At 43.4% G+C, this 25,282-nt stretch overlaps 1 protein-coding gene across 5 annotated transcripts in view; it reads left to right on the top strand.

Annotated features, from left to right (window-relative positions):
* The window catches only part of wdfy3 (WD repeat and FYVE domain containing 3), an 84,503-nt gene that overhangs the window by 37,419 nt on the left and 21,802 nt on the right, over window positions 1–25,282 (top strand). For 2 of the 5 annotated variants that reach the window (XM_084024845.1, XM_084024842.1), the window contains exons 14-34: window positions 1,035–1,118; window positions 2,697–2,886; window positions 3,159–3,373; window positions 4,286–4,398; window positions 6,189–6,426; window positions 9,941–10,041; window positions 13,484–13,702; window positions 14,640–14,821; window positions 16,111–16,342; window positions 16,447–16,607; window positions 18,531–18,642; window positions 18,784–18,974; window positions 19,118–19,270; window positions 19,589–19,666; window positions 19,778–19,935; window positions 20,136–20,230; window positions 20,353–20,473; window positions 21,213–21,430; window positions 22,321–22,517; window positions 23,433–23,567; window positions 24,871–25,050. In XM_084024845.1, the coding sequence (XP_083880971.1) occupies window positions 1,035–1,118; window positions 2,697–2,886; window positions 3,159–3,373; window positions 4,286–4,398; window positions 6,189–6,426; window positions 9,941–10,041; window positions 13,484–13,702; window positions 14,640–14,821; window positions 16,111–16,342; window positions 16,447–16,607; window positions 18,531–18,642; window positions 18,784–18,974; window positions 19,118–19,270; window positions 19,589–19,666; window positions 19,778–19,935; window positions 20,136–20,230; window positions 20,353–20,473; window positions 21,213–21,430; window positions 22,321–22,517; window positions 23,433–23,567; window positions 24,871–25,050 (3,373 nt within the window). Of the gene's footprint in view, window positions 1–1,034; window positions 1,119–2,696; window positions 2,887–3,158; window positions 3,374–4,285; window positions 4,399–6,188; window positions 6,427–9,940; window positions 10,042–13,483; window positions 13,703–14,639; window positions 14,822–16,110; window positions 16,343–16,446; window positions 16,608–18,530; window positions 18,643–18,783; window positions 18,975–19,117; window positions 19,271–19,588; window positions 19,667–19,773; window positions 19,936–20,135; window positions 20,231–20,352; window positions 20,474–21,212; window positions 21,431–22,320; window positions 22,518–23,432; window positions 23,568–24,870; window positions 25,051–25,282 lie in introns of all 5 variants that reach the window. The other 3 variants (XM_084024843.1, XM_084024844.1, XM_084024846.1) reach the window with 3 other exon arrangements.

Below are 25,282 nucleotides of genomic sequence, written 5' to 3'. Positions count from 1 at the left end.
AAGAGCTTGTGAGTGATTTGAGTAGTCAGGTCATTAAGCTACTAAATAAGGATTAAACCTAGGTGTCAGTACACCGTCAAGTTATTAATTTGCTTTTGGTGGTTAAATGAGTCATTGTTTTAATGAGTACTTGTCATGACTGATTGAGTTATTACATGAGCGTGTTCTCAAGGAGCCTACAGTTCTGCAGATTGCAGCCAAATGTTCCTGGAGAACATTTTTGTAGTCTATGAAGAGCTAAATAAGAGATGCTCGTGAATCCCATGTCAGGAGGTTCACTTTGTGGCTTCAGATCAGTCAGGTGGACGTGTAGAAGCAGGTCCACGGCTGTTTATCGCAGCCTGACCCTGCACAGTGAAAGCTATAAAAGAGATTTAACAAAGGACTTTGACTGTGGTTCTGATTTAGCTGCACAGCCTGGTAGAATGACAGTGAAATCAGTGCAAATGATTTGGAGGAAATGAATTACAACTGTGACACCAAACAAATGAGAAAAGACATCAAGACTGCGTAGACAAAAATAAAAATGCAGTCTTTGCAATCATCTATAACAATCATTTTCAGCTTGTTTGCATCACCTTGAGGTCACAATCAAAAGCCGTTTCTGTGTGTAGAATACACCTGAAAGTATTAAACTCTATGTTTTAACGGCTGCCAGCCGTGTTGAAGTTGCAGCCCTTGGTCACCATGACAACACCACTTGCACGGCTCACGTGCAGCTCTAGCTGGCGTCGTGCATGTGCTCCAGCAGGAGCTCTGATTCTGTTCCTCCTGTCAGCTTTCCACTAACAGCTTCTTTCCTTCTTCTCTCTGTCTCTTTTCCTTCCTCTAACCTGTCTGGCTGTCCATCCTCGGCCTGGTCCATCTGCGCGGCTGCATGTGTGTGTGTGTGTGCACTTATTTTTGTGTGTGTGTGTGTGTGTGTGTGTGTATGTGTGTGTGTGTGTGTGTGTGTATGTGTGTGTGTGTGTGTGCACTTATTTTTGTGTGTGTGTGTGTGTGTGTGTGTGTGTGTGTGTGTTGTTGCCGTGCAGTCGTGCGGAGCAGGTGCCTCCCTGCCTGACTCATGAGACCTCGCTGCCCTCACCGTGGGGCACACCAGCACTCGCCAGGAAGAGGTAGCTACAGCGCTCTGCCACTTTCCTCACCCTCATCCCTTCCTCTCCATTTCCCTCACCCTCAGTCGACGCCATGTTCACACCAAACGCCTAGCAAATTAATCAAAGCCTTGCCCCTGGGATCATTTGTGTAATACTACTATAGTATACGATGATAAACTGAAATGATGTATATTTTTCCTTTTACTTCCCATTTATTTGAACCACTTTTCCGCAGCTACTCTCAGGCAGGAAAACGTGTCCAGAATCAGCCAAATCACTCTCGTTCTAAAGTAGCATTCTCCTCCTCATGACATTCCTCCTTACTCTCCTGCTCCTCCAACTCCTTTTCTTCTCTTTTCTCTCTGCTGAAGTTTCTCACACCTAAACCCAGACCTCTGCCGCTCTTCAGAATTCATTTAAAAAGGAAAACGATTGCGATGTTTTAAAAGTGTGCTGTAATGACTGTCGAAGTTAAAACTGGTGCTCTTCTGGATCCACTTCAAGGCTGCATATTCATGAGGTGGACTACTTTGACAATTAGAGATGATGAAACTCTTCTTTGTGGATTTAATTGCCTTTAAAAGAATTCCTGCCTTACAGTCACCGTTCAACAACCTACAAGGTTCTGTGATTATGTGATTTTATATGGATTGATTTACTTAGCAATACACTGTAATCAATTAGTATGCTGTCTGGAATTTAGACCCACTGCTTGTCCCCCCTTCCTTTTACTTGTCTATGCTTTTAGCACTGTGTTGAATTAAGGCTGGATCTTCTAATGTAGCCCACCCATCAGCCAATCAAAATTCAGCTGGTAACGTTGTCCTCTCTTGTCTTAAAGTGCAGCAGATAAAACATTTGTTTCCACTACATCCAACCCTTCCAGCAATTTATGCTGACTCCAGCCTTTTGCAGCCCAGCTTCTCTCCTTGTGGGTTGGAGGGGGGGAGGGGGGGGGATTTGCCGCTCTGTAATTTGCATCTTAGCAACACAACTATTCCTAATTGCCTCAGTGCAGGCCCCAGCAGATCTCTGCTCTCTGCGCCGTGAGCACATAAGGAGGCTCTCGGTGCTTCGGATCCAACCTTGATCTCTGAAGTGTCAGGACCGCTGACTCATGTTAAATAAAGTTGGAGTCAAAGTGTTAAAAAAATACAATGCTTCCACTGAGCTGTGGAGCAAAGTCTTTTTCCGGAAGAAACTGGAGCTGTAAATCTGAATATTTAGCAGCCACAGTTACATATTTTACAGTAAAGTAGGGCTTCCAAATAACGGTGGCGACTCTGAGAGTAAACAGACTAGTGCCAGGTGTTAATAACCCACTTGATTAACTGGAATTTCTTAATTGGCATATAACCATATACATAAATAATGATAGTATTCATACCTCTTCTTGCTCAAAAGTAAAACAGAACTTCAAAAGTTGTGTTACGCAGCAACTGGTACATATGAGACAGTTTTTTTTACATTTTACCCATCTTTATCATTTGTGTTGGAATCTTTGTTTTCTCTCGTTTTCAATGGAAGACTTTTGGTAAATAACTTGCCTCAACAGGACTTAACTTAATGCGACTTTCTCTCTCGCTGTGCTCACAGACAAGGCTACTACGGTACGTCGGGCCCACCCGCCCCAGTCAAAGCCGTGACGGACCTGAAACTCCACTTAGCCAACACCTTTCATCCCGTTTCCTCCTCATCTTCATCTGACATGGTGGTCATCCACCCGGGGGCCGTCCTCGCCATTCTGGACCTGCTGCCCTCTGTGTGCTCCGACAGCCAGCCAGAGGTGAGGAAACGCAGGAATGAAATATGCTAACACGCACTTCCTGTTAAACGGCATCAGTTTGGGGCAATTAGAACAAAGAAAAAATATATATTATAATATATAAATATAATAATATTAATAATTAAATAATATATAAAATATAATATATATGAGTGGATTGCACATTTTTTCTCAAGTACATGCCTGGAAAAAAACAATGTTCCTTCAACTTATTGGCACAACTATCCTGTTCATCAAATGTAATAGTGAATACTGAACTTTGTGTTTCCCAGCATGCACTGGACCTGCAGCTGGCAGTGGCCAACATCCTCCAGCTTCTGGTGAACAGTGAGAGGAACCAGCAGGTGCTATGTGAGGCTTGCCTCCACCAGCGGCTGCTGCAGCGCTGCAGTCAGGCGCTGGGCGACGAGGACCATCCGTTGCACCCTCCGCTGCAGAGGATGTTTGAGAGGCTGGCCTCACAGGCCCTGCAGCCCATGGCACTCAGGTACTGGATTTAGCTCGTATTTTAACCTCTCTTATTGGGGCTACTCCATCCAAAACCATCCATCATTAACACATGTTTACGAGGCGAACCTAAACATCACGCCGAGTTGTTCCTTTTCCCTCATGTTTTTGTGAGACTTCTCTTTGCAAAATAGATCCCGACTCTAAGGGCGCGTACAGACATGCATGCATACATTAAGCTTAGCTTATCTTGACATGCTTACTTTGCTTATTACCGATTGAGCTATACATAGTGAGGTTTTTCCATTTCGGAAGTGTAATCTGCTTTGACCGGGTGTGAAAGAAAGGGATATATATGCAGCATACCTGAGCAATTTTTATTTCCCGCATGACTAGCAAATAGTCCTCTCTTTTTATATGTAAATCCCTGGCTGATATGTTCTCCCCCCTGTCATTGTGCTGGAGTCAAACATGTGTAGCTGTCAGTCTCTCTCCCACCCTCTCTCCTGTCTTTGTCTCTGTCTGTCTGTCTGCCTGTCTGTCTGCCTGTCTGTCTGCCACACTAGGCTGTCAGACTATGTCTGCCTCGTTTCCTTCATAATTCCTCTCCTTCCTGTGATTTTTATTTATTTATTTTTTTTGTCTCCTCCGTTCACATCAGCCCCAGCTAAGCTGTAAGTCTTTCTGATTGGTCGGCCGCCGGTGTCGCTCACTCAGCTGACACAAGACATCACGGGGACTCGCATACCAGTCAGCCTTATCATTGACTTGTAAACAGACTTAGACATGCCATTAACCACAGCTGTTGAGGAGAAAATGTGTTGGAACCCTGATAATCAAGAAGACAGAAGAACACTAATATTACATTTCATTCATCCTTTGTGGGGGTTTTATTTGTCATCTTTGTTGCTCTATTTTTTATTCTTGACATCTCTGTGATCTTCCCCTCCAGGGAGTTCTTGCGTCTTGGAAACCCTCTGAACTGCGGCGCCTGGGACAAGAAGCTACTGAAGCAGTACCGGGTTCACAAACCGAGCTCTCTCAGCTACGACGCAGAGATGAGAAGTAAGACAATACCGGCTCTCATCCCGGCTTTGATCATATGATAGTCACGGTGCCACGGGTTTTATTTATCACATGCCTGTACGCCACACTGTGATCCGCCATAACAGCAGGGGCCAATTCAAAGAACATTTTGTTATTTAATAATGTAAAGATTTCCAAACCTAAAGTAATTAGCTTTCAAATTAACATTTTTTACCAACAATTTCTAACTATTTAAAACTTTTAATCAAATAGGATTTAATCATTGAGTGAAACAAAGGCTGAGGGAACAAACACTGTTTAATCGATGTAAATACGGTATGTTGTTGAATTTTGGGGCAAAAATGTTCTTTACATGTGAACCTCTCAGTTTTTAGCTGAGAGGCTGAGAATTGAAGAGTTTAGTCTGTATCAGTCCTCCGGCAAGTTTGAAGAAAATGATGATGTCATTTGGGAGCAATTCCCATCTGCCACAGTGATACAGTTTCCTCGTGGGAGAAAGTTTCATTCTGTGCTAAAAGCTTGGCAAAAGTCCATCAATCTTCAAGAAATTCAGCTCTTTTCTCTGCTCCCTCTGCGAGCTCATTGGGACGAATACTCCGGTGAATAGGCTGTGATTGCAGAGGATGAGTTTCTCATTGCCATTTAATTGCCCGTTGAAATTACCAGTGCTGGAAAGGGGACGATTCTGCAGGTTTTTCAGAAGGGTTCAGATGAGTACAATGTCAGCCTTTACATTTTAACCAGTGCAATTTATTTCCTCCTCAGAGTTGGTAGAAAAACCAATCAGAATGTATGTTAGATTATGATCTACCTTGAGTTTCTACAAACATTCACCATAAGAAGTGCAAGTGTTATTATTAAATGATATATTAATTAAATAGGTTTGCGTTGCTAAACGGCTGCAAAGCAAGTAGAATAGACATGTATTAATTTGTCTAAGCAAATCAGCAAAACCAAATTAGACCCCGAGTTGATGTGTAAACTCCGTGTTTAAACAAAGATTGTCTTGCCATTGTGAATCTAACTCAAAGGGTTTGTTTTCTATTAACAGCCATTAATGTTTGTAATTGTGTGGGCTCCTCAGCGTGTCCTAATTACTTACTGTGTCTGCTCCCAGCTGTGAATGGATATTAAGTCCCGACTAATTAGTGCTCTTTACATGCTGCCACTGCTAGAGCACACAGAGCTATCTAGCACGGTTTCTTGATCACATTCTTGATCGAAGTTGTCTTTGTCAGACGTGCTAACTCTTAACAAATAAGAGCAGCGGGTGAAATATTGTAGCTTAAACAGGAGTCACCTCTAGTTCTTCTGGGACAATGAATCCAGGCTGATCTTATCCTGCCCAGAGAATACATAGGTCGGCTTGGAAAGGCCCCGGATTGAAGGTGGCTCGTGGATCCGACCCATGGATCTCGTGGATCTGACCCACGGATCTCGTGGATCCGACCCACGGATCTCGTGGAACCGACCCACCTGGCCTGTCTTGAAACAAAGACCCCGTCTCATTAACCATGCTTTGTGGGTGTGGCTTTCGATATGTGCTTTCATATCGAAACAACCGTTTATGAATATGAGTGAATAGTGGTTTATAGTTTTTAGCTGTCAAAGTGCATCAAATTGATGCATTTAACTTAAAAATGTTATCATTTATGATGTTATCGGGGTGCAAATGTCTGTATGTTTTCTAAATCTGATCTAAAAGCTGTAAAAAAAAAAAAAGAACGACCAAACACCACGACCAAGCTGATTGAATTGAATTTAACCAGGATGTTGGAGTTAATTAAATGTCTGCCCTGACTTCACAGACAGCATGACCATGTCCATGGAGGGCTTCGGTCCTGACAGCGTCTTCGCCACGCCAGCGGAGGACAACGGCCAGTATCGCATAAGCCGAAGCCTCGTACGCTCCGCCGAGGGCAGCACCGTACCCCTCACCCGAGTCAAGTGCCTGGTCTCCATGACAACGCCCCATGACATACGCCTGCACGGATCGGCCGTCACGCCTGCATTTGTGGAGTTTGACACCTCGCTGGAGGGTTTCGGGTTAGTCGGCATGAAACTTTGACATATCTGGTCTTCCAATAACATGCATTTCCCCCCAATCTTTCGTTTCCTTTTTGTTACCCAGGGAAAAATCTGACCTAATCTGAACTGCACTAACATACTGCATCATTTTCCTATTGACAAACCCAGCAGACACCAAGCAACATTCCCATTCATTTGGAGTTGTTTCTATCCACTTGATGAATCGAAGTCCAACAATCCCTTTGCTTTTAGCTCCTGTTTGATGTAATTCCTGAGAAATATATCTCGCTCTTTAGCTGCTAACGGTTCCGCTTTCTTCACCAGCAACTTGATCATTTTGAAAACTGCTGCAGGAAACTCAGAGCCGACAGATTGTGCTGAAACACATCAAAACTTAACACACATAAAGCTGTCATTTTTTTAATTCATTACATCATTCATTCAATCAATTGTTAATGTAATACATAATATTTACTTCATCTTGTACCAGTCTTCATTCCATGCCTTTAAAAAAAAAAAGGCTGCTGCGGCAACAGATGATGCAAATCCTCTGTAAACCAGTTTTCTAAATCTTTCTCTTCATGGAGCAATATCTCTCACCGGTCACACACACAACTCAGGGTGCCACATGACATGTTTTTCCTGCAATTTAACAGGTTTTTTTAACTTCTCTGCACCACCTGCAACCGTCTCAGCAGGAGGCTGTTTTGGCCTCCAGGTGTGGAGCCGCACATACAAATAGGCTAATTTTCCGCCTTTTATGTCACACAAAGACACTCCATGCTTTATGGGCGCTGCTGCTGACAGGCTCGGCTGCACAACCTGCTCTATGCTGTATGTTAGAAGCACAGTGGAAATGATGGCGTGTGGGATGTGACCTTGGCACTTCGCCCACGCTCTTTTAGCAACACATACATGACACATGTTACGCTGACCCAAAGTAAACGTTGTTTAGGGATGATACCCTTCCTTAATATTCATAAGGATACAGGTTAGAGAAATAGGTGGACATCCTGCAAAAGGTCATTGTCGATGTTTTCTGTCAGATTAGCTGCCAAAAGCCAAAGGTTAGTTCTTCTAATTATGTGACCAGCATTTAATTACTAGATCCCGTTGATGGGGGTTATGTGAATATATTATGCTGTTAATAGACCAATGAAGCAAAGGGATGAATTATGAATGTCAATTATCTAGTCTGTTAGATATTTCCCCTCAAAAGAGAGGACAATTCTTAATTTGTCTCATTGTCATTTCCAGTGTCCCTTAAAACACATTGCCGATGGCGAGATCCTGGTGAATGTGGGTTGTCGAGATAATCGTGGATATCGTCACATCCTTAAGACCAAACAGCCACATCAGTTGCTTTGTGACTCACTGGTTTTAGAAAACCTCTATAAACCATATTTCCTGGTCCTTAATTTCTCCTCTTTGCCATTTTCTTTTACCCATGAGAACCCATTTGAGTCGTCGCAGCAGCTGCCTCAGAATAGAACATGGAGTTTCTCCTGAAAACACAGCAAAGCAGAAGCACACAGGCAACGAGGCGCTGGCCCACTTTCCCTCAGCATAAACACACACACACACACACACACACACACACACACACACACACACACACACACACACCTCACAAACCTATACCCCTCCTTCCACTCCCATCTGTCACCATGAAATATTGATGCCCCTGCCGCTATTAGAAATCACACACACAGGCGCTCTCTTCTCTTCCACACACATGCACGTCTTCACTCTCTGTCATGCACAACATGCTTACACACACTCCGACACACCGATGCACACTCACCGAGCCAGCCATCTCGCAAGGGCCGTCATGCAGTGTGGGTGTGTGGGGGTGGAAAGAAAAAAGACTTCATATTCCGACTGGGAAAAGAAAAATTAGCATAGCAAGCTGGTGAAATCCTTGGAGTGTTTTTTTTTTTTTTTTTTTTAACCTAATCAAGGTGTCGACTAATGGAGGGGGAAGACAGCATCCATGGAATTACTATGAACCAGCAGGGTGATGTTCTTGCTAGTTTGACAGGCTGTCTGTTAAACAGACCGTCTGCCCTTGAGAAGTGTCCTTGAATAAATCATTGAATCCCTGCCAGTTTCAGGGATGCTGTCTCGTAGCTAACCCTGACCTCTGACCTTCCTCTCCAGGTGGACAAACAAAAAGAGATGGCCAAGCAAAAATATCAGGTCCATTTCAGACTCAATTAGTGTCTCTTTCAAGATGCATCATTTATAGAGAATGAATAAAAACATCAACCCAGTCGGAGACGAAAAAGATCTTGACATTGTACATTTCTGCAAATCACGGAAGACGTCAACGTTCCTGAACCAAAAAATGGGTCATAGCCTCATATCTGGTTTGCAGAAATGCATAATGCCACAAAGACATCAGATGATATGAACATATTATTTCACTATTTTAATCTTGGTAAAAAATTATATTACCAATTAAAAAAGTAGTATCCTAATAATCAGCAAAATATGCTTAAAACTCTGAATGGTACCAAAATACTGGTACTGGAATCACTTTTAATAAGGAAACAACATCAAAGACCAAAGACATGTCTTTTTTTGTGTGAAAAAGAACCAATAATCTTAAACAAAATGTTCATATCACTGCATAAATAAAAGATCAATACATTCAAACATTTATTTTTGTATTCTTTTTTGAAATCACACTTTATTTTTCACTTCTCTACCATAATAATGAGCTAGACTTATTTCTAGTGACGATATTTTCGATTATCCAGATAACGGAATCTCGCCATGATCAACTTATTGTGATTGATTTTATCGCAATCTGCGATTAAAATCCTATATTATCGCGTCTCTAATACCAAGCTTTGGTCTGTCTGGTTGAATTCACCACAATCCCTAGAAATCCCTAAATCCCCATGTTCTTTACCCAGAGCACCAGTGTCTCCAGCGCTGGTTCAGGGTGATAAGAGAAGTAAAACAATAGCACTTCCACCAAGAGGACGTGTGTCAGGAGAACACAACTGAATGACGGGGCATGCAGACACCACACTTAGATGTTTAATAATAATAATAAAGGTCTATCGTGTTGGCGAAAAAACTGGAGACTTTTACATTTTATATTTTATACCTCATCATGTTTTATTGTGCAGGTAATTATCATCAGTATCAGCACTTACCTGAGCTTAAGTGTAGGGAGATGCAACTGTCTGTGTTCAGATTCCTTTAGAAAAACCGGCCTGAATGTATGCTTTCATCCTACCTCTATCCTGCTCTCATACATAATTAATCGTCGAGTGTTAGGTAGTTGAGATTTCCATATTAGAAAACAAAGCTCCTGTGTCTCCAGTGTTGAATGACCAGGCTGTTCTTTGTAACCTCAGATGAGGCTTTCTAATAGTTTATCTCAGGGATGGAGCCAGACTGCAGCAGTAAGTCTCTTTTACAACAGCTACACATGTAAGCTGACGGGCAGGTTTTGTGTCTGTTACGGCTGTTTCACCAGATAACAAGCCGGTTATCTGTCCTCTGTTGTCACGTGTAGGTGTCTGTTTCTGCCCAGCCTGGCGCCCCACAACGCCACCACCAACAACACCAACGCCTCGGCTGTGAGCGACGGAGCAGTGCTGAGCGGGATGGGCACAGGTAAGAAAGCCCAGGTTTTCTTCATGTTGCAGTTGGTTAACAACTCAGCCTCTACATTTGGGATTCAGACTGGCTCCTCCAGTCCACATGTGGAGGTGTCCTTGGGCAAGATACTGGACCCCCGAAGGCTGTGCTGTTTGAATGGGTCAGTTATGTTGTCAGTTTGTGTGGCAGCCATCAGTCTAGTATCAGTGCAAATGTGTGTGTGTGTGAATGGGTGAGTACTGACATGTGGGAGTGGACGTAAACCTAGAAAAGCTGTCCTGGTGTCCGCCTGTCAAGTGCAGCTTGATCCTGGAGGAATCCACGATGAAGTCTGGTCTCTATAAAGATGTGTGCGGCTTCCCGTTGCTGGGTTAGCTTAGCTTCCATCTCGGCTCTCCTCCCTTTCTTCTGGTGGTCGCCTTCGTGTTTTGGTGGCGTTTGGTCCAGTGGGTCTGGCTGGGCGATCGTCAGTGGACGGTGATCGTGTCGTCCAGGTCGGCTGCTCTTAATCCAACCCCCGCAGTTCCTTCTCCCATGTTGATGAGTGTATTCTTTCATATGACATGCTCCAGAAATAAACATGAAAAGACAACAAGTATTAGACCATACATGGGCATTACTGCTTTCAGCATATACGTGCACTGGCGTTGCCATAGCAGCGGAAGAAACGGCTGTAGCAGAAAAAAAATTAAACACACAAACGCACACGAGGCGTTGTGATGAGGAGCGTTGTAACATGCAGCGTTTTATATGTTGCATGTGACAACAAGGCCAATAATCCATTGCCATTTTCACAAAAGTGGAGCCCCGATGACCAATTGAAAGCCCAGGTATACGTCTAATGAGTTAAACAGAGGAAGAACAGAACAGTCAGCCTGAGTGATGGATGTTTTTAGTCAACAAGCGCTGCATGATATTGACACAGTCTGTGTGTCAAACATAACGTGACAGCCGTTTCCCTTCATGATTAATACCTTTTCTGTGTCGTTGAACCTGACTGAAGATGTGCTCTGAATACAAAACACATAAAAAGGAAACCGATGGAAGCATTTTGAGCTGATGTTTTGCAGTGACTTGGCTTTGGATTTTTGGTACATTTCATCTGGCTTTTCATTTTCTTCAAAAGGGGGAACATTGTGTAACCATGGCAACATATTTTAATATAAAGGCGCAATATTACCACCCACCAACAACATATCTGGTACATGGTCACTTTACCAGCCAGTTTGGCAGACGACAAGCTGATAATTGGCCCTTATACTTTTTCCTCTGTGGTATTAATATTTTCCACCATTACTTCAGAAAGTACAAACAACTTTGCTCAAGCAGTGAAAGAGTAAGAATAGATTCTGAAGTCTTCACATCTAATCCTAACATAGAAACACATTATTCCCCCCTTTAAACACTTGGATGCACATTTTGCCCCATTTTGAAACTATTTTCACTCCCATCTTTGTGTTGGCTTGTTTCATCTGCAGTTTTATTTGTTCACCGTCTTCCTCCTCGCTTCCTTTTGTTTCCCCCAGTTCATCTCTCGATTCTCATTTTATTTCTTCTTCTCGGGGCACGCTGTTTCTTTGTGTTATTTTTTTTTAAACCTCTCGGGTTTTATTCATCTCACCCACAAACAATGTATTTGTTTTGATGTTTTCAGTTTTCATCACTTGTGCGTGTGGAAGAAAAACTACAACAGATAAAACCCAAAGACCTGAAGGCAGAGTTAAATGAATGTGACGTTGTGGTTGATTTTCTAGTCTGGAGCCTCATTTAGTATTTATGAAGCACAGCCAGACTCCTCCTCTCCTCTGCTCTCTCTCCTGCACCTCTACTCTTTCCTCATCTTTTTTTCCCTCCTCTCTTCCGCATCTCCACTTGTCTTTTCTCCTCCATCTCTCTTCACATCTGTCAATCGACCCCCCCTCCTCATCGTCCACTCATACATTGCTATCATTCCTCCATCTCTTTACCTATTCATCTGCTCCCTCTGCACTCCTCCATCCCAGACTCACCTCCTCTTGTCTTCTCGAGCCAGTCATACTATTTATAGACCTCGCTCTTCCCCCTTCCTCATTTCTCCCTGTCACCCCCATCTTCCTTTTCTCTGTCCTTTTCTTCACTCGTCTCCACGTCCAACCCTCAATCCATCTTTTATCCTTCTCCCTCCATCCCTTACTTTCCTCCTTTACTATTTAATCATTCTGTCCGCTGTCACTTTATCTCCCCTCCTTTGTCTCAATCGCCTTCTCATTCCTCCTCCTCTCCTCCCTTCATCCCTCCCTTATCCTGCTCCTATCTGACCCGTATCCTTGGATGACATCATGTAGAAGCTCATTCATCAAAATATCCTCAGTCTGCTCAGGAACTCAAAGCACCTCTTCCGTTTCACACATCTACTGACAAACATAAGAAGTAGATGTATTCCCTCACACAGCGTCTTTGTTCTTGCAGCGGAGCACTGCAGATTTTCCTGCAACATTAATGTTGTTTTTTTCTCTGTACTCCAAGTCCCACAAGTCCATAGTCGGCTCTGCAAACAATAAGGATTTTAATGGTATCGGTGAACTTGCATTTAGCTTGTATTTGGGTCTGTCCTCCAGCTAATCTGGCTCAGACAGATGCTGGTCTGTCCAACAGACAGTGACTGATGGTATTCTGGTTTGAATTTGGTCCAGTCCGATAACATGTCGAGCGGCAGCCTGATCCTGATGCACAGTGATGGTGTTAGTTCACTGAGATGCAGGACTATGGCTCAAAGACTCAAGTCCAACATAGTGTTTTGGTGTTGGGGCTCCATAATGTAAGCTTTTTTTGATAGCAGCAAAAACATTGGACACTTAATGCTGAATTTAGATCTCTCTTATCAATCTAAACTGGGGTGAATTCACAACAGCATTTAGCAGCTTTTAAGGCAACTGTACCTTCAAAAAAAATCAAAAAGAGTCTGCACCGCTAAGCAAGTAACTTCTTGATCCTCCTGTGGTATTTACACCTATTTAAATACGGTAATATGCAGACAGATAGATCAATGTGAAATGAGAGTGACAATATTAAACAGAATAAAGCCAGGCAGCTGTAAAGCCTGAATACATTTCAAGACAATTCCAGCTCCATTCTGTTTGTAATATCCAGTCGGTGCCTGCAGCAACGACACAAGAGTAAACATGCTGTCTGTCTATAAATGACCATTTCTGTGGCACTCAATGAATAAATGGAAATGTCTCAGGGAAAAATCCACAGGTAAAACAATGTGTGTCCCATTGAAGTGTTGCAGCGTCAAGATTTACATGTAACACGGGTCAGTTTGCCTGGAAATCCCAGAGCTAAATGTGCAGAGCAGCCAAGATAGTATTGTGATGATCAGACCACGCTGAAGGCTATTGAGCAGCATGATTAAGACAACGACACCTCCCCTGATCTCCTTCTCCTCCACCTTCCTTTTACTCTCTCCCACCTCCAGGGGAGCGCTTGTTCCCTCCTCCGTCAGGCCTCAGCTACTCCACGTGGTTCTGTGTGGAGCGCTTCAGCGCCGCTCCTCAGGCCCACCCGGTGCGACTGCTGACCGTCGTCCGTCGGGCCACGTCCTCGGAGCAGCACTACGTCTGCCTGGTGGTGGTGCTGTCCGCCAAGGACCGCTCGCTCACCGTCTCCACCAAGGAGGAGCTGCTGCAGTCCTACTGTGAGTACAGCAGTGGGAGATAACATCTTCCTTTGCAGCAGGTGGTGTTTTCGATGTCAAACAGAGTATGAATAATAAGCAAAGTAAAGTGCAGCTCAGTTCCAATAACAAATGAACATAATGGGTTTTAATTAATAACACAAATAACTGCATTGTTCTTGTCCATATTGAACACAGTGTGTGTTGGAAAAATTACGTGAACTTCTGGACTAATGACGTAATCAAAAGCTAATTGGAGTCAGTAGTTAGCAAACCTGAAGTCAATTAAATTAAATTAGTATAGAACTACTTTGGCTTATAAACAACACTTTGTTGCCTTTGCTATTTACGAGAAGCGTCTGCTGAAGTGAACCATCTCTATAGAATGGCTTCAAAAAAAGAAAATCCCCCTTTAGAGTGTTCCAGTCAGAGCCCAGACCTTAACTCAATAGAAATGCTGTTGAATGACCTCAGGAGAGCCGTTCACAGCAGAACCCATGAGGATAAGGCTGAGAGGCTAAGCAGGTCTGTGAGGAAGAGTTGTGAAAACATCCTCCTGAGCGTTGTGCAGGTCTGATTGGCAGCTACACAAGGCTATCGCTGCAAAAGCAGGTTCGCCCAACTAATAAATCCAAGGGTTCCTTTCCTTTTTCCACCAGCACTGTGAATGTTTAATGGGTGTGTTCAGTCAAGATTATAATAATTTGTGTGTCATTAGCTTAAGCACATTGTCATCACAATTTATCACAAATAAATACAGAAAACCAGATAACTCCTATGGGTTCACATACATTTTCTTGTCACTGTATATTATCCTAGCTTTTACTTCTATTTCTGTGAAAGTACTGCCTTCTATATCTGCCCCTGGTCGGCTACAGCGATTCACCCAGAGGTCATGTTTTTACACCTGTCCTTCCCCTCTGACTCATCCGTAATGTCCTCCCCTGCTGTCAAGCAGCTGATGAGTCCAGCGAAGAAGCCTCCTTCTATGAGATCCTGCCCTGCTGTGCTCGTTTCCGCTGCGGCGAGTTGATCGCGGAGGGCCAGTGGCACCACCTGGTGCTGGTCATGAGCAAAGGCATGCTGAAGAACAGCATGGCAACGTTGTACATCGATGGCCAGCTCATCAACACCGTCAAGGTAAAGCGATGCGTTAAGAGATATCATACATGCACGACATCTCGGGAAAAGTCTTCATCAGCAGTTTCCTATAATGGAAACAATAACGTATACATTGGTGTGTGTGTGTGTGTGTGTGTGTGTGTGTGTGTGTGTGTGTGTGTGTGTGTGTGTGTGTGTGTGTGTGTGTCTGTGTGTGTGTGTGTCTGTGTGTGTGTCTGTGTGTGTGTGTCTGTGTGTGTGTGTGTCTGTGTGTGTGGTTTATAGATTCCCCATTAGGGCTCCAACTAATGATTTCATATCGATAGATTATTTGTAAATTATTCATTGTTTAGTCCATACAATGTAAAACATTTTTATAAAAGGCTCATCACTGATGAAACCTACTTTTAAATTGATCTTATCAACAGTCCAAAACCCAATGATTTATTATTTACAATTAGGATAAAGAAAATCTGAAACTAGAGAATACTTGGTATTTTTTCTTGATAAATTACTGTACAATTATTGCACCAATATAAACATTTTATCTTTATGCAAATGTATTATTATACTATAACTAAATCATTTTGTATTTATTTAAATGTGTTGCTCCTTTATTACCTTTTCAGAACAAGTTCAGTCTACTATAACCCAGACATACCCATTATAAATTATTATTATCGTATAATTATTAAGCTATTACCATGTTATTACCAGGCTGTCATGTAAAGTGCTACAGTTTATTATCACATAATGTAGATTAATACTGAATTGTTTTTATCGTACCGTTAGCTCAGAACACTGACTAAAGGATAACATTTCTAAATCAGGCTTAACAGCAGCAACGCAACGGGCTCACTGTGATGTGGCTTGTGGTTTAGTGACTTTAAATTCCCCCTGAGATCCGACAGCAGAGCAGGGAAACGACACGGCAGACCACAAGGATCAGCTTCCTCTCAGCACTGCTGATAACAGCGGCTTCATTTCCTGCCGAGGTCCTCGTACGGGAAACGAATGGCTGGTCATATGTATCGTGTGTGTGCGTCTGCATGTCGAGTGTACTTGTGGTTGTGTTTTTTTGTTGCCCTCTGGGAATAAACGGGTGTCTGTAAAGCACACATCTTCTCTCAGGAGTGTTTGGTCTCTGAGGACCACACGGCACTCTCATACAGTAGAAAAATGGAAAAGGCATTTACCCACAAGAACAAAAGTGTGGCTTCCAAAATTAACATCCTGCTGCAAATAACACAACACTCAAATTAAAAGGTTGCCTATGTAAAAGCTGGAAGTAAATAGCTGAAGACCCTAATCACTGTCCTCTCCTCCAGCTCCACTATGTCCACAGTACACCGGGCGGCTCCGGCTCCACCAACCCTCCAGTACTGAGCACCGTGTACGGGTATGTGGGGACGCCGCCAGCCCAGCGGCAGCTCTCCAGTCTGGTGTGGCGTCTGGGACCCAGCCACTTCCTGGAGGAGGTCCTGCCTGCCACCAGTGTCGCCGCCATCTATGAACTGGGACCCAACTACGTGGGCAGCTTCCAGGCCGTCTACCTGCCCTGTGAGCCACCCTTGGTTTCATCTTCCAGTGTGGCTTTTTGTCTAAAATCTTCTTTGTTAATTCTATCTGTTATACATGTTTTTTTTTTCTTTTTCTTGTCCCAGGTAAAGACTCAAAGACGGAGGTAGCACCTGCCTCCCCAGTGGCGTTGGTACCAGAGGAGAAGGTGTCGTTCAGCCTATACGCGCTCTCCGTCTCTACCCTCACCGTGGCCAAGATCAGGAAAGTCTACAACAAACTGGACAGCAAAGCCATCGCCAAACAGGTCAGACATACCGCCGCGCTGTAGGATGAACGTCACCATGCTAGGATTAGAGTTGATTACAGCCACTATGTGAAGAATCTGAGAACGCACATCTTTGGGAACTTAAAACCACACAATGACTTAAAAAAGTGGAGAATGAGTGTTTCCAAAATAGAATCATTGGAGAATCTTATTTCTTGTATTTCTTTAAAGGGAATCATCTGGTTTATTGTCAGATATAGTGTAAAATGATATTTAAAGGAATAAATCACCCACCCACAAAATGACAATTTGTATATCAATTTCCCTGTTACCTTGACTTCTTGAAGAAAACAACAAATAATAATAATTCACTTAATTGCTCCAAGTATTCCTTTAAGAATCTAGAAGTTTCATCTTACTAAGAAACATTCAAGACATAACTGTAAATATAGCATGTAACTAAGTAATAATTACTAATCTGACTAATAAGTGCAGAAATTCACTTTAAAAAGGAAGCTTTTGTAGCTTTTGAAGATTTTCTTCAGTTTTGCTCAAATTAAATTCACGTATCTGTTTGCAGGATCAAATTGACTCTCATTTACCTTTTAGTGAGTGAGCTTCATGTGGGTGGAAGCAGGAGTCTGAGGGCAGTCGGTGTCTGAGCGTTTCCCTCAGACACCATGCAGAGTGTGGTGGTGTTTTCAGTGCAGACTTCCAGAGAAGAAAGATTCATGTTATAAATGATGAATGAATACACATAAAAGATTCTTCCTCTCGCTCACTCTCTATTTATAACTGTTTGCACTGGGGATGTCACAATACCAGACATTTAGTAGATGATACACCAACACCAGTGAAACGCCACGATTCTTGCAACGTAATGTGATACTGCAGTAAAAAAACAAAACAATACATTACATGTACTCCAACATGCAAACATTAGTGCTGCCATACAGTTTTTGGCTAATTTATTCTGAATACTCGGTGATCCACCACATCATAATGTAACTCAATGCAACTTTAGCTGTTAGTTCCGTTATTTAGCCAAGAAGGGCTGCTGCTAACGGCTAACATTAACTAGCAGCCCTCCTGCTAATTTCAACACTGATTCGTTTTCAGGTCCCTGGTAATACTGTGGAATAGCTAGTACCGTCATGTTTTCAGGATTTCAACACCGACTTGGTACTAATGTATTCTTGACAGCCCTGGTTCACACATAGCCTATAGATGTAGATACAGATGCAAACTGGCGTGCAAAGGTCAAACTCACTCTTCAGCAGAATGTAGTCACTCTGCTAGCACGGATGTTCACACATACATCCTGCATAAACAGCACCACACCATCTTATGGTGTTTGAACTCCAAATCAAATCAGCTGCCTCCTCCGTCCTTATCGCTCTCTCCACCTGTCGCGTAATTTCCCAGCCTGCCCTGCTCTGCTGTCCCTGCTGAGCCTCGGCCCACGGCGACTTAGAGCAAGCAGACGGAGAAGAAGTGCAGAGGCAGCGTTTCTGCCGCCGCAGGGACTCGCTGTAGAATAGGAAGCGAGTGGCTTATAGTACCAGCGGTTAAAAGGATACATTGATGTTTTTGTTTCAGAAAAAACATTATCACTTCGTTCTCATTATTTTACCTTGCTGAAATGGCCACCATTGTAATTTCTATAGAGCATCAGGGTGCGACGCCTCTTTCTTTACATCACTACTTGCTAAATTGGTCCCATGTTTCATTCTGGATGACTGAAAAATGCTGCTGCTCCTGAAATAACAAATCCACAACACGCAGTGTTCAAACCCTTCATCAAACGAGAACAAACATCTACAACCATAGACTATAAGGGATAAATTAGAATTTTGAGAATACAGAATGGTGAGTACAATCAGGAGAATGGCTTAATAAATCCATAAATGTGAAAGTGGATTTTTGTTTGTTCTTTACCGAACATCTTCCCTCCCTGTGTAGCTCACGGTGTCCTCTCATGAAAACGCCACTCCGGTCAAACTGATTCATAACGCCGCCGGCCACCTCAACGGGCCAGCGCGCACCATCGGAGCCGCTGTGATTGGATATTTAGGTAAACCAAGTCTGTGAAATAATCCATAATATCATCTCCCTGTTGTCTGTGAGATGATCATGAATGTAACTTGAAATTGTCAAATTTATGCTGCAGCTTTACTAAAGGAAAACCTTTTTTTTTTTTTTTTAACCCCTTCAGGCGTCCGTGCCTTTGTGGCCAAACCCGTGGCCACCAACCTGCAGTATGTGGGTGGGGCGGCGGCCATCTTGGGTCTGGTTGCCATGGCCTCAGATGTGGAGGGGCTGTATGCTGCCGTGAAAGCCTTGGTGTGTGTTGTAAAAAGCAACCCGTTGGCCAGTAAGGAGATGGAGCGCATCAAAGGCTACCAGGTGAGATACAAGTCTGCAGTCACATAACAACAAAACCTGAAAACTTGGATATTTATATTTGTACCGTGATGGAACAGAAACGTGTCCTTAACAATGTAATGAGATGTGACGGCTAAAAACATTTATTGTCCATGCGTTTGCAGCTGCTGGCTATGCTGCTGAAGAAGAAGCGCTCGCTGCTCAACAGCCACATCCTCCACCTCACCTTCTCTCTGGTGGGAACAGTCGACAGCGGCCATGAGACCTCCATCATTCCCAACTCCACGGCCTTCCAGGACCTTCTCTGTGACTTCGAGGTGAGGGCTTCAGGGGGGCAAATGGAACCAGTAAATGCTACTGAAGTAAAGTGTTATGTTGAGCTGGCTTTTACAGTGGTCACCCCAACCCCGATATCTACCGTCACATAGCATCATATACCAGTGAAATGTCAGGGAGGAATGAACAAAACACATACCGCTGCTGTGACCAAATGAGGGGAAAAAAAGTTCCTTCCACTGCTGTTCAACCTTTTGGAAACACTCGGTGCCAAGATGCCACCTCTCCTTGCCAGCAGTTTGTGTCGCCAAACACAACTTGTGTGGCCCGGGTCTCAGTCTGCTCCTTCTGCTCCTCAGGTGTGGCTCCACGCTCCCTACGAACTCCATCTGTCTCTGTTTGAGCATTTCATCGAGCTGCTGACAGAATCCAGGCAAGTGTCCAAACTGTCTTTTTTACCCCAAATAGTGAATCAGAATGAATGGTCATTTGGCATCCCAGAAAATAAGCGTAACTGTACGTCCCCATTTTCTGTGTTGAACAGCGAGGCGGCTAAAAACGCCAAACTGCTGAGGGAGTTCCAGCTCATCCCCAGACTGCTGCTGACCCTGAGGGACACCTCGCTGTCCCAGCCGACGGTAGCGGCCATCAGCAACGTGCTGAGTCTGCTGCTGCAGGGCTTCCCCAACCCATACGATCTGCTCCGGTAAACACATGTTAACACATACCTTCTCTCAAGGTGCAAACTAGTTGTATCTAACTCGTGCAAGATCAACTAACAATGGAATATAGAAATTACAAGAAGCAAGTGGAGTCATGCTTGCATATTGCGTTTGTTTGTTTTAATCTTGGGGGACAGAAAACAAGAAACAAATCTTTCTTTTTTGGTTTTTCCCCTCCTCACAGGTTTGGCCAGTTCATCTCCTCCACTCTGCCCACGTTTGCCGTGTGTGAGAAGTTTGTCATTATGGAAATCAATAATGAGGAGAAGATCGATGGAGGTAACAATACATTAAATGCATCTTTCATGTTGAGTTGTTAGCCGTATCCACCTGTCTTGACTGTGGAATGATTTCTACAGATGTGACAGTTTCCCTGTAAAAACCTTTGTGTATGTCTCCAGGTAACGACGAAGATTTTGGCGGCCTCCTGTCAGCCAGCCTCATTCTGCTGAGAAACCGACTTTTAGACAACCTGCTCAGACTGCTCTTCACCAGCAAAGAGAAGTGCACCGTCAATGCCCAGTAAGACAAGAGTCTCCTGCCATTTCTCATTACCGTGAAAGCTTTGTGCTCAGAAGGAAAACTCCCAAGGCAAGATGAGAATATTCACAATAGCACTGAATGTGTTCTAGTCTAATTTCCTGGTAGAAACATTTTAGCAGTAAAACAAAGCTTCTCTGTATGAATTTTCTTTTCTAACAGACACAGTCTGCAGCCATTAATTAAAATCTTGGGATGTGAACGATCATTCATTATTCAGTCTACTACTGAGAACATTTTTTAACCAGTTCCACATGTTTGTCTATAGGTTAATGTATGTCTATATGTTAACGAATTGAGCTGTTTAGAGCAGTGAGTTGTGCCGAGCCCAGCCCGGTTTCTGTGCAACACGCCGGTAAATCCGGCCTGGATTGATGTATGTCCAGCTGTGTTGCTCTCGGAGCAAATTAAAGAACAGGCTTAAAAGCTGACAAATGAGTATTGAAAACGGTTAAGGATCAATACGTCATCTAATCAGCCCTTCTGAGCCACCTTTGGAACGATCAAACTGTATGAGAACAAATATTCAATTTGCATTTGTTTTTCTTTCCTTAAAAATGAAACGGTTAGTCCCCGGTTAATGGCTGTCAGGCTATCTAAAGAAAAATTAACCGAAACGGACAAACATCTCAAATGGTTGTGAGAGTAACAAAGTAATAATTACAAATGGGTATGAGACTGCATGTAGAGGTAACATTTTGCTCTCCGTCTCCCCCCGCAGGGCGTGTGAGGAGCTGGTGCGGACGCTGGGCTTTGATTGGCTCCTGATGTTCATGGAGGAGCACCTTCACTCGAGCACCGTCACGGCAGCTCTGTGGATCCTGGTGGTGTTGCTCTCCAACCAATCCATCCTCAACCGCTTCAAAGAGGGCCTGTGTGGAGGCGGCTGGCTGGACCACACCGACTCCGTCCTGACCAATAAGATCGGCACAGTGCTGGGTGAGTGCACGAGCCCCGGGGTGGCTTCACGGCCACCATGGCGACCCGACGAATTCAACCAAATCTGGGACACAATATTGTAGTTTTGAGAGTTTTAGGTAATCGGCATGCAAGGTGTGCTTGATATTAGCTAAAATGATTGTGTAATTCTTTAAATTTGAACACTCCCATCCACAAGAGTCAGAAGCATGCCGTAATAATGTGCAGTGTATATACTGTATGTTGTAATATGGCTCAGCAGACGCCTCTCCTCACTCTGGCAACGCTTTCCGTCGGAGTTGGCCTTCGTTCAGTAAACAGAAAGCTGCGCAGTTTGTGCGCCTCACAGCCAAGGGTTCGTCTTCTCATTTTTGCCTCCCTGCACTCCCTGTGACCATAGTCCCTCCTGATTTCAATGGTTTTCAACCTGGGAATGATGATTTTTATGTTCTCTTTCATGGCTCTTTTAATGCTTTCACATTTTAAGCAAATTTCAACATTAGTTTTCTTTTTATAACTTAAACAACACAACGACCTATCATCTTGCCAGCCTCCAGGTTGAGAACCACTGACCTTGCTTATGAAAATCTCGCTGCGTAGTGACATGGCCTAACATAACTACCGCCGCTGTAGCACTGGCAGAATGTGTGCTCTCAGGATGAAGCCCATAGTTGTATTTAGATGTGGAGTTTTTCATCCAACTCAACCGAATCCTCTTCGTTTTACGTTATTTTGCTAGTGCTCAGTTTCCAGTTTTGAATCCTGCCTGATTAGCTCAGTTAAATAATCACAGTTCTGGGTTATTGCTGTAACTGCCTCCTTGATAAACCCCAACAGCCAGTAGTTGCCTTAGCCAGAGGGCATATACGGTAATACCACCTTCATGCAATATTCATTGACTCTCACTCTAGGCTTCAACGTGGGCCGCAGTGCCGGCGGGCGCTCCACGGTGCGAGAGATCAACCGGGACGCCTGCCACTTCCCAGGATTGCCTGTGCTGCAGACGCTGCTGCCCAAACACACCAACGTGCCGGAGCTCTACTTCCTGCTCATGGCGCTGTTCCTGCAGCAGCCCGTCACCGAGCTGCCAGACAGCCTGCAGGTACATGTTAGTATACCCAACATTCTTTCTTCTTCTACTAGTACGAATGGATCTGCTCACTTTGCTCTGAATCTGTATGGAATATTCCACGCGTGTTGCACACCAAATGTACGGAAGCCCTGAGAGGCAAGTTAGATGGATGGATTTGATGGATAACCAGACTTTGTTTTTCTGAGTCTGATAATCATTCTATGTTCCTTCTTATTTTGATTGTCAAACATTGGAAAAAAAAAATTCTAAATTACTTTTTTAGGATATGGGATAGTGGTGCACTTCAGCCTCTTGTGGCCTACATGAGTATTACAACAACTTATTTTAATTTAATAAAATTGAAAAAAACTAAATGAAAATATTTTGAATAACTTTTCTTATCACCTGTTTAGAACAGACTTCAAAAATCAATCACCTGATTTTTTTTCTAGTTTGCCTCTCAGGGCTTCTGTAAAAATCAGTACGTATGATTTATATGAAATTTAAAAAATTAAACATAAATGTCTTGAAAAAGACTTTACGATACGATGTGTTTTTATTCATATCTTGCAATCATACATGTATAAATAAACATCTCATATGTAATCAGGATATGCCCCAAATTTATTGGGAATGATGCAGTGCAAAGTGGGCTAGATTTGAAGCATTTACTGAAATTGCATCCGTTCAGGAAAACAGCGAGTCTAATTTTACAGCATTGTGTTCTCTGATAGCAAATTAACCGTCAGTCTATTTAGAGTTATCTACTTTTGCAGCTCTTGTTGCTATAGTTACTAGAAATAAATATAGTATATAAGCAATTTTCAAATGTGAAAAAAACACACAGGCAGCTTATTCATATGTCTATGCTTGACTATAAGAAAATCTAATAATTATATTGAGTGCGTTGATGTGACTGTATATTACCCTAGTGTTTGTTTGTCCACTCAGTTTGACCTGGACTCCATCTGGACGTTCATCTTTGGCATCCCGGCCTCCAGTGGGACAGTAGTGGGCTCCATCCACAATGTGTACACCGAGGCAGCCTTCCTGCTGCTGGCCATGCTGCGCAGCATGCTCAACCTGGTGAGAACCAGCCTTCATCTCACACAACTACTTTGGGGTTTCACGATAGCTAAATTGAAACTTGGAAATGAAACCCTGCCTGTATAACTCGATACCAGATATAATGGAGAATCTGTATTTTTGCAATATATCGTCTCTACAGTTTCAGGGTGGTACACGACTGCCTTAAATACCCCCTGGAGGCACCATTCTGTCTTTAAAAAGTCAGTGTACCATTAAATGATTTTGACGTTGTTATTTTAAGGTAAACAAGTTGCATAATGTTGCATCAAGGCTTAAAGGAGTCATCACCTGGTTTTATACGTATCCAGCCCCCCTTGGATCGCTTTGGATCAATTCGTAAAACTTATTAGAAAAAAAAAAAAAAAATTTAATCAAACATTGAGCTTGTTCTGACCCTTTTTCGTACCGCGATTTTATCACGCGAGATTACGCGCGAGGTTTTGACTGGTCCGGATGTGCATTGTATAATATGTAATGAGGCGCGCGTTGATTCGCCGCAGGAAGGACAGAGCCGGGGGGGCTTGCCTGCATGCAGACTCCAAAACATAATGGCGGCGCTTCGGCGATTTCAGGTAGCGGACGGGGCAGGGTTGGGTGGTGAAAGAGGGGTGGGCTTATGCAAGTAGCCGCCACGGTGACGTCACCGAAGGCGCAGAATCAAAATCTCGTGCTTTAGGAATGCACACCCTTGTGTGCTATTCCTGTTCGGAAAAAGAGCAGAAGCGAAAAAACGGCGCCACTTTCAAACTCCAGCCTTTCAGGCAAGTTTCAACTGAGGTCAAACACAGATATGCATGTTTTAACAAGAGAAATTGCGATTTCCAGGTGATGACTCCTTTAAGAAAAACCATTTTACCCATAATGTGACCAATTAAATCCAACACCTTTCCCCCCAAAAAGCAGATTACTTTTGAACACAGGCAGCAGATGTCTTGGAAAGATGTCTCTCATGCTCGTCAGTTCTTTATGATTGGATTTCCCAGCAGTTGCAGCCTGGATTTCTTTTAGGTGTCTTTTTTAAGCTCCATTAATCTGACATAAATGACTCGGCACACATGCTGTTTTCATTCTCACCCTGTACTTATCCACTCGCTCGCAACAGGGAGTTCTTTGCTGAAACTCGCTGCCCTCTCTGCTGGGACTTCTTATAGTACAATGCTAAAACTAAAGATTTAAAAAGAACCAAGCAATGTAAAGGGTTGAAATAGGTTGAATACAATTCTAAACAAATTTTAAGTTAGTTCTGTCTGAATGAAAACGATTCTGTCGTGATTCGTTTCCTTGTGTGTCTATTTCCCAGCCGTGGCAGTCAGAGGAGGAAGGCTCCTGGCTGAGGGAGTACCCGGTCACCCTCATGCAGTTCTTTAGGTATCTTTACCACAACGTGTCCGACCTGGCGCCGATGTGGCACAGCGCTGAGTTCCTCTGTGCCCTGGCAGCAACGGTCTTCCCTTTCAACATCAGGCCCTACTCTGAGATGGTAAGGCTGTACATCATTTCTCAAAGCAATAGGTTTACCCGCGACTAGAAGGAGGTGAGGCAGCTTTAATAGCACTTCACCTTCTCCTCCACAAATGTCTTGTCTCAAGACTTTAAATTAAAGTGCAATGGGTCTGAAACTGGGCTTAAAGACAAAAGAATTCCATCACCAAATGAAGTATTGATCACTAAACCCATCAACCGGCTGCAGATATATTGTGATTCTCTCTTAT

This window comes from Eutrigla gurnardus (assembly GCF_963514095.1).
Source record: "Eutrigla gurnardus genome assembly, chromosome: 13".
Taxonomy (NCBI): domain Eukaryota; kingdom Metazoa; phylum Chordata; class Actinopteri; order Perciformes; family Triglidae; genus Eutrigla; species Eutrigla gurnardus.
This window is presented reverse-complemented; position numbering and strand designations above follow the sequence as displayed.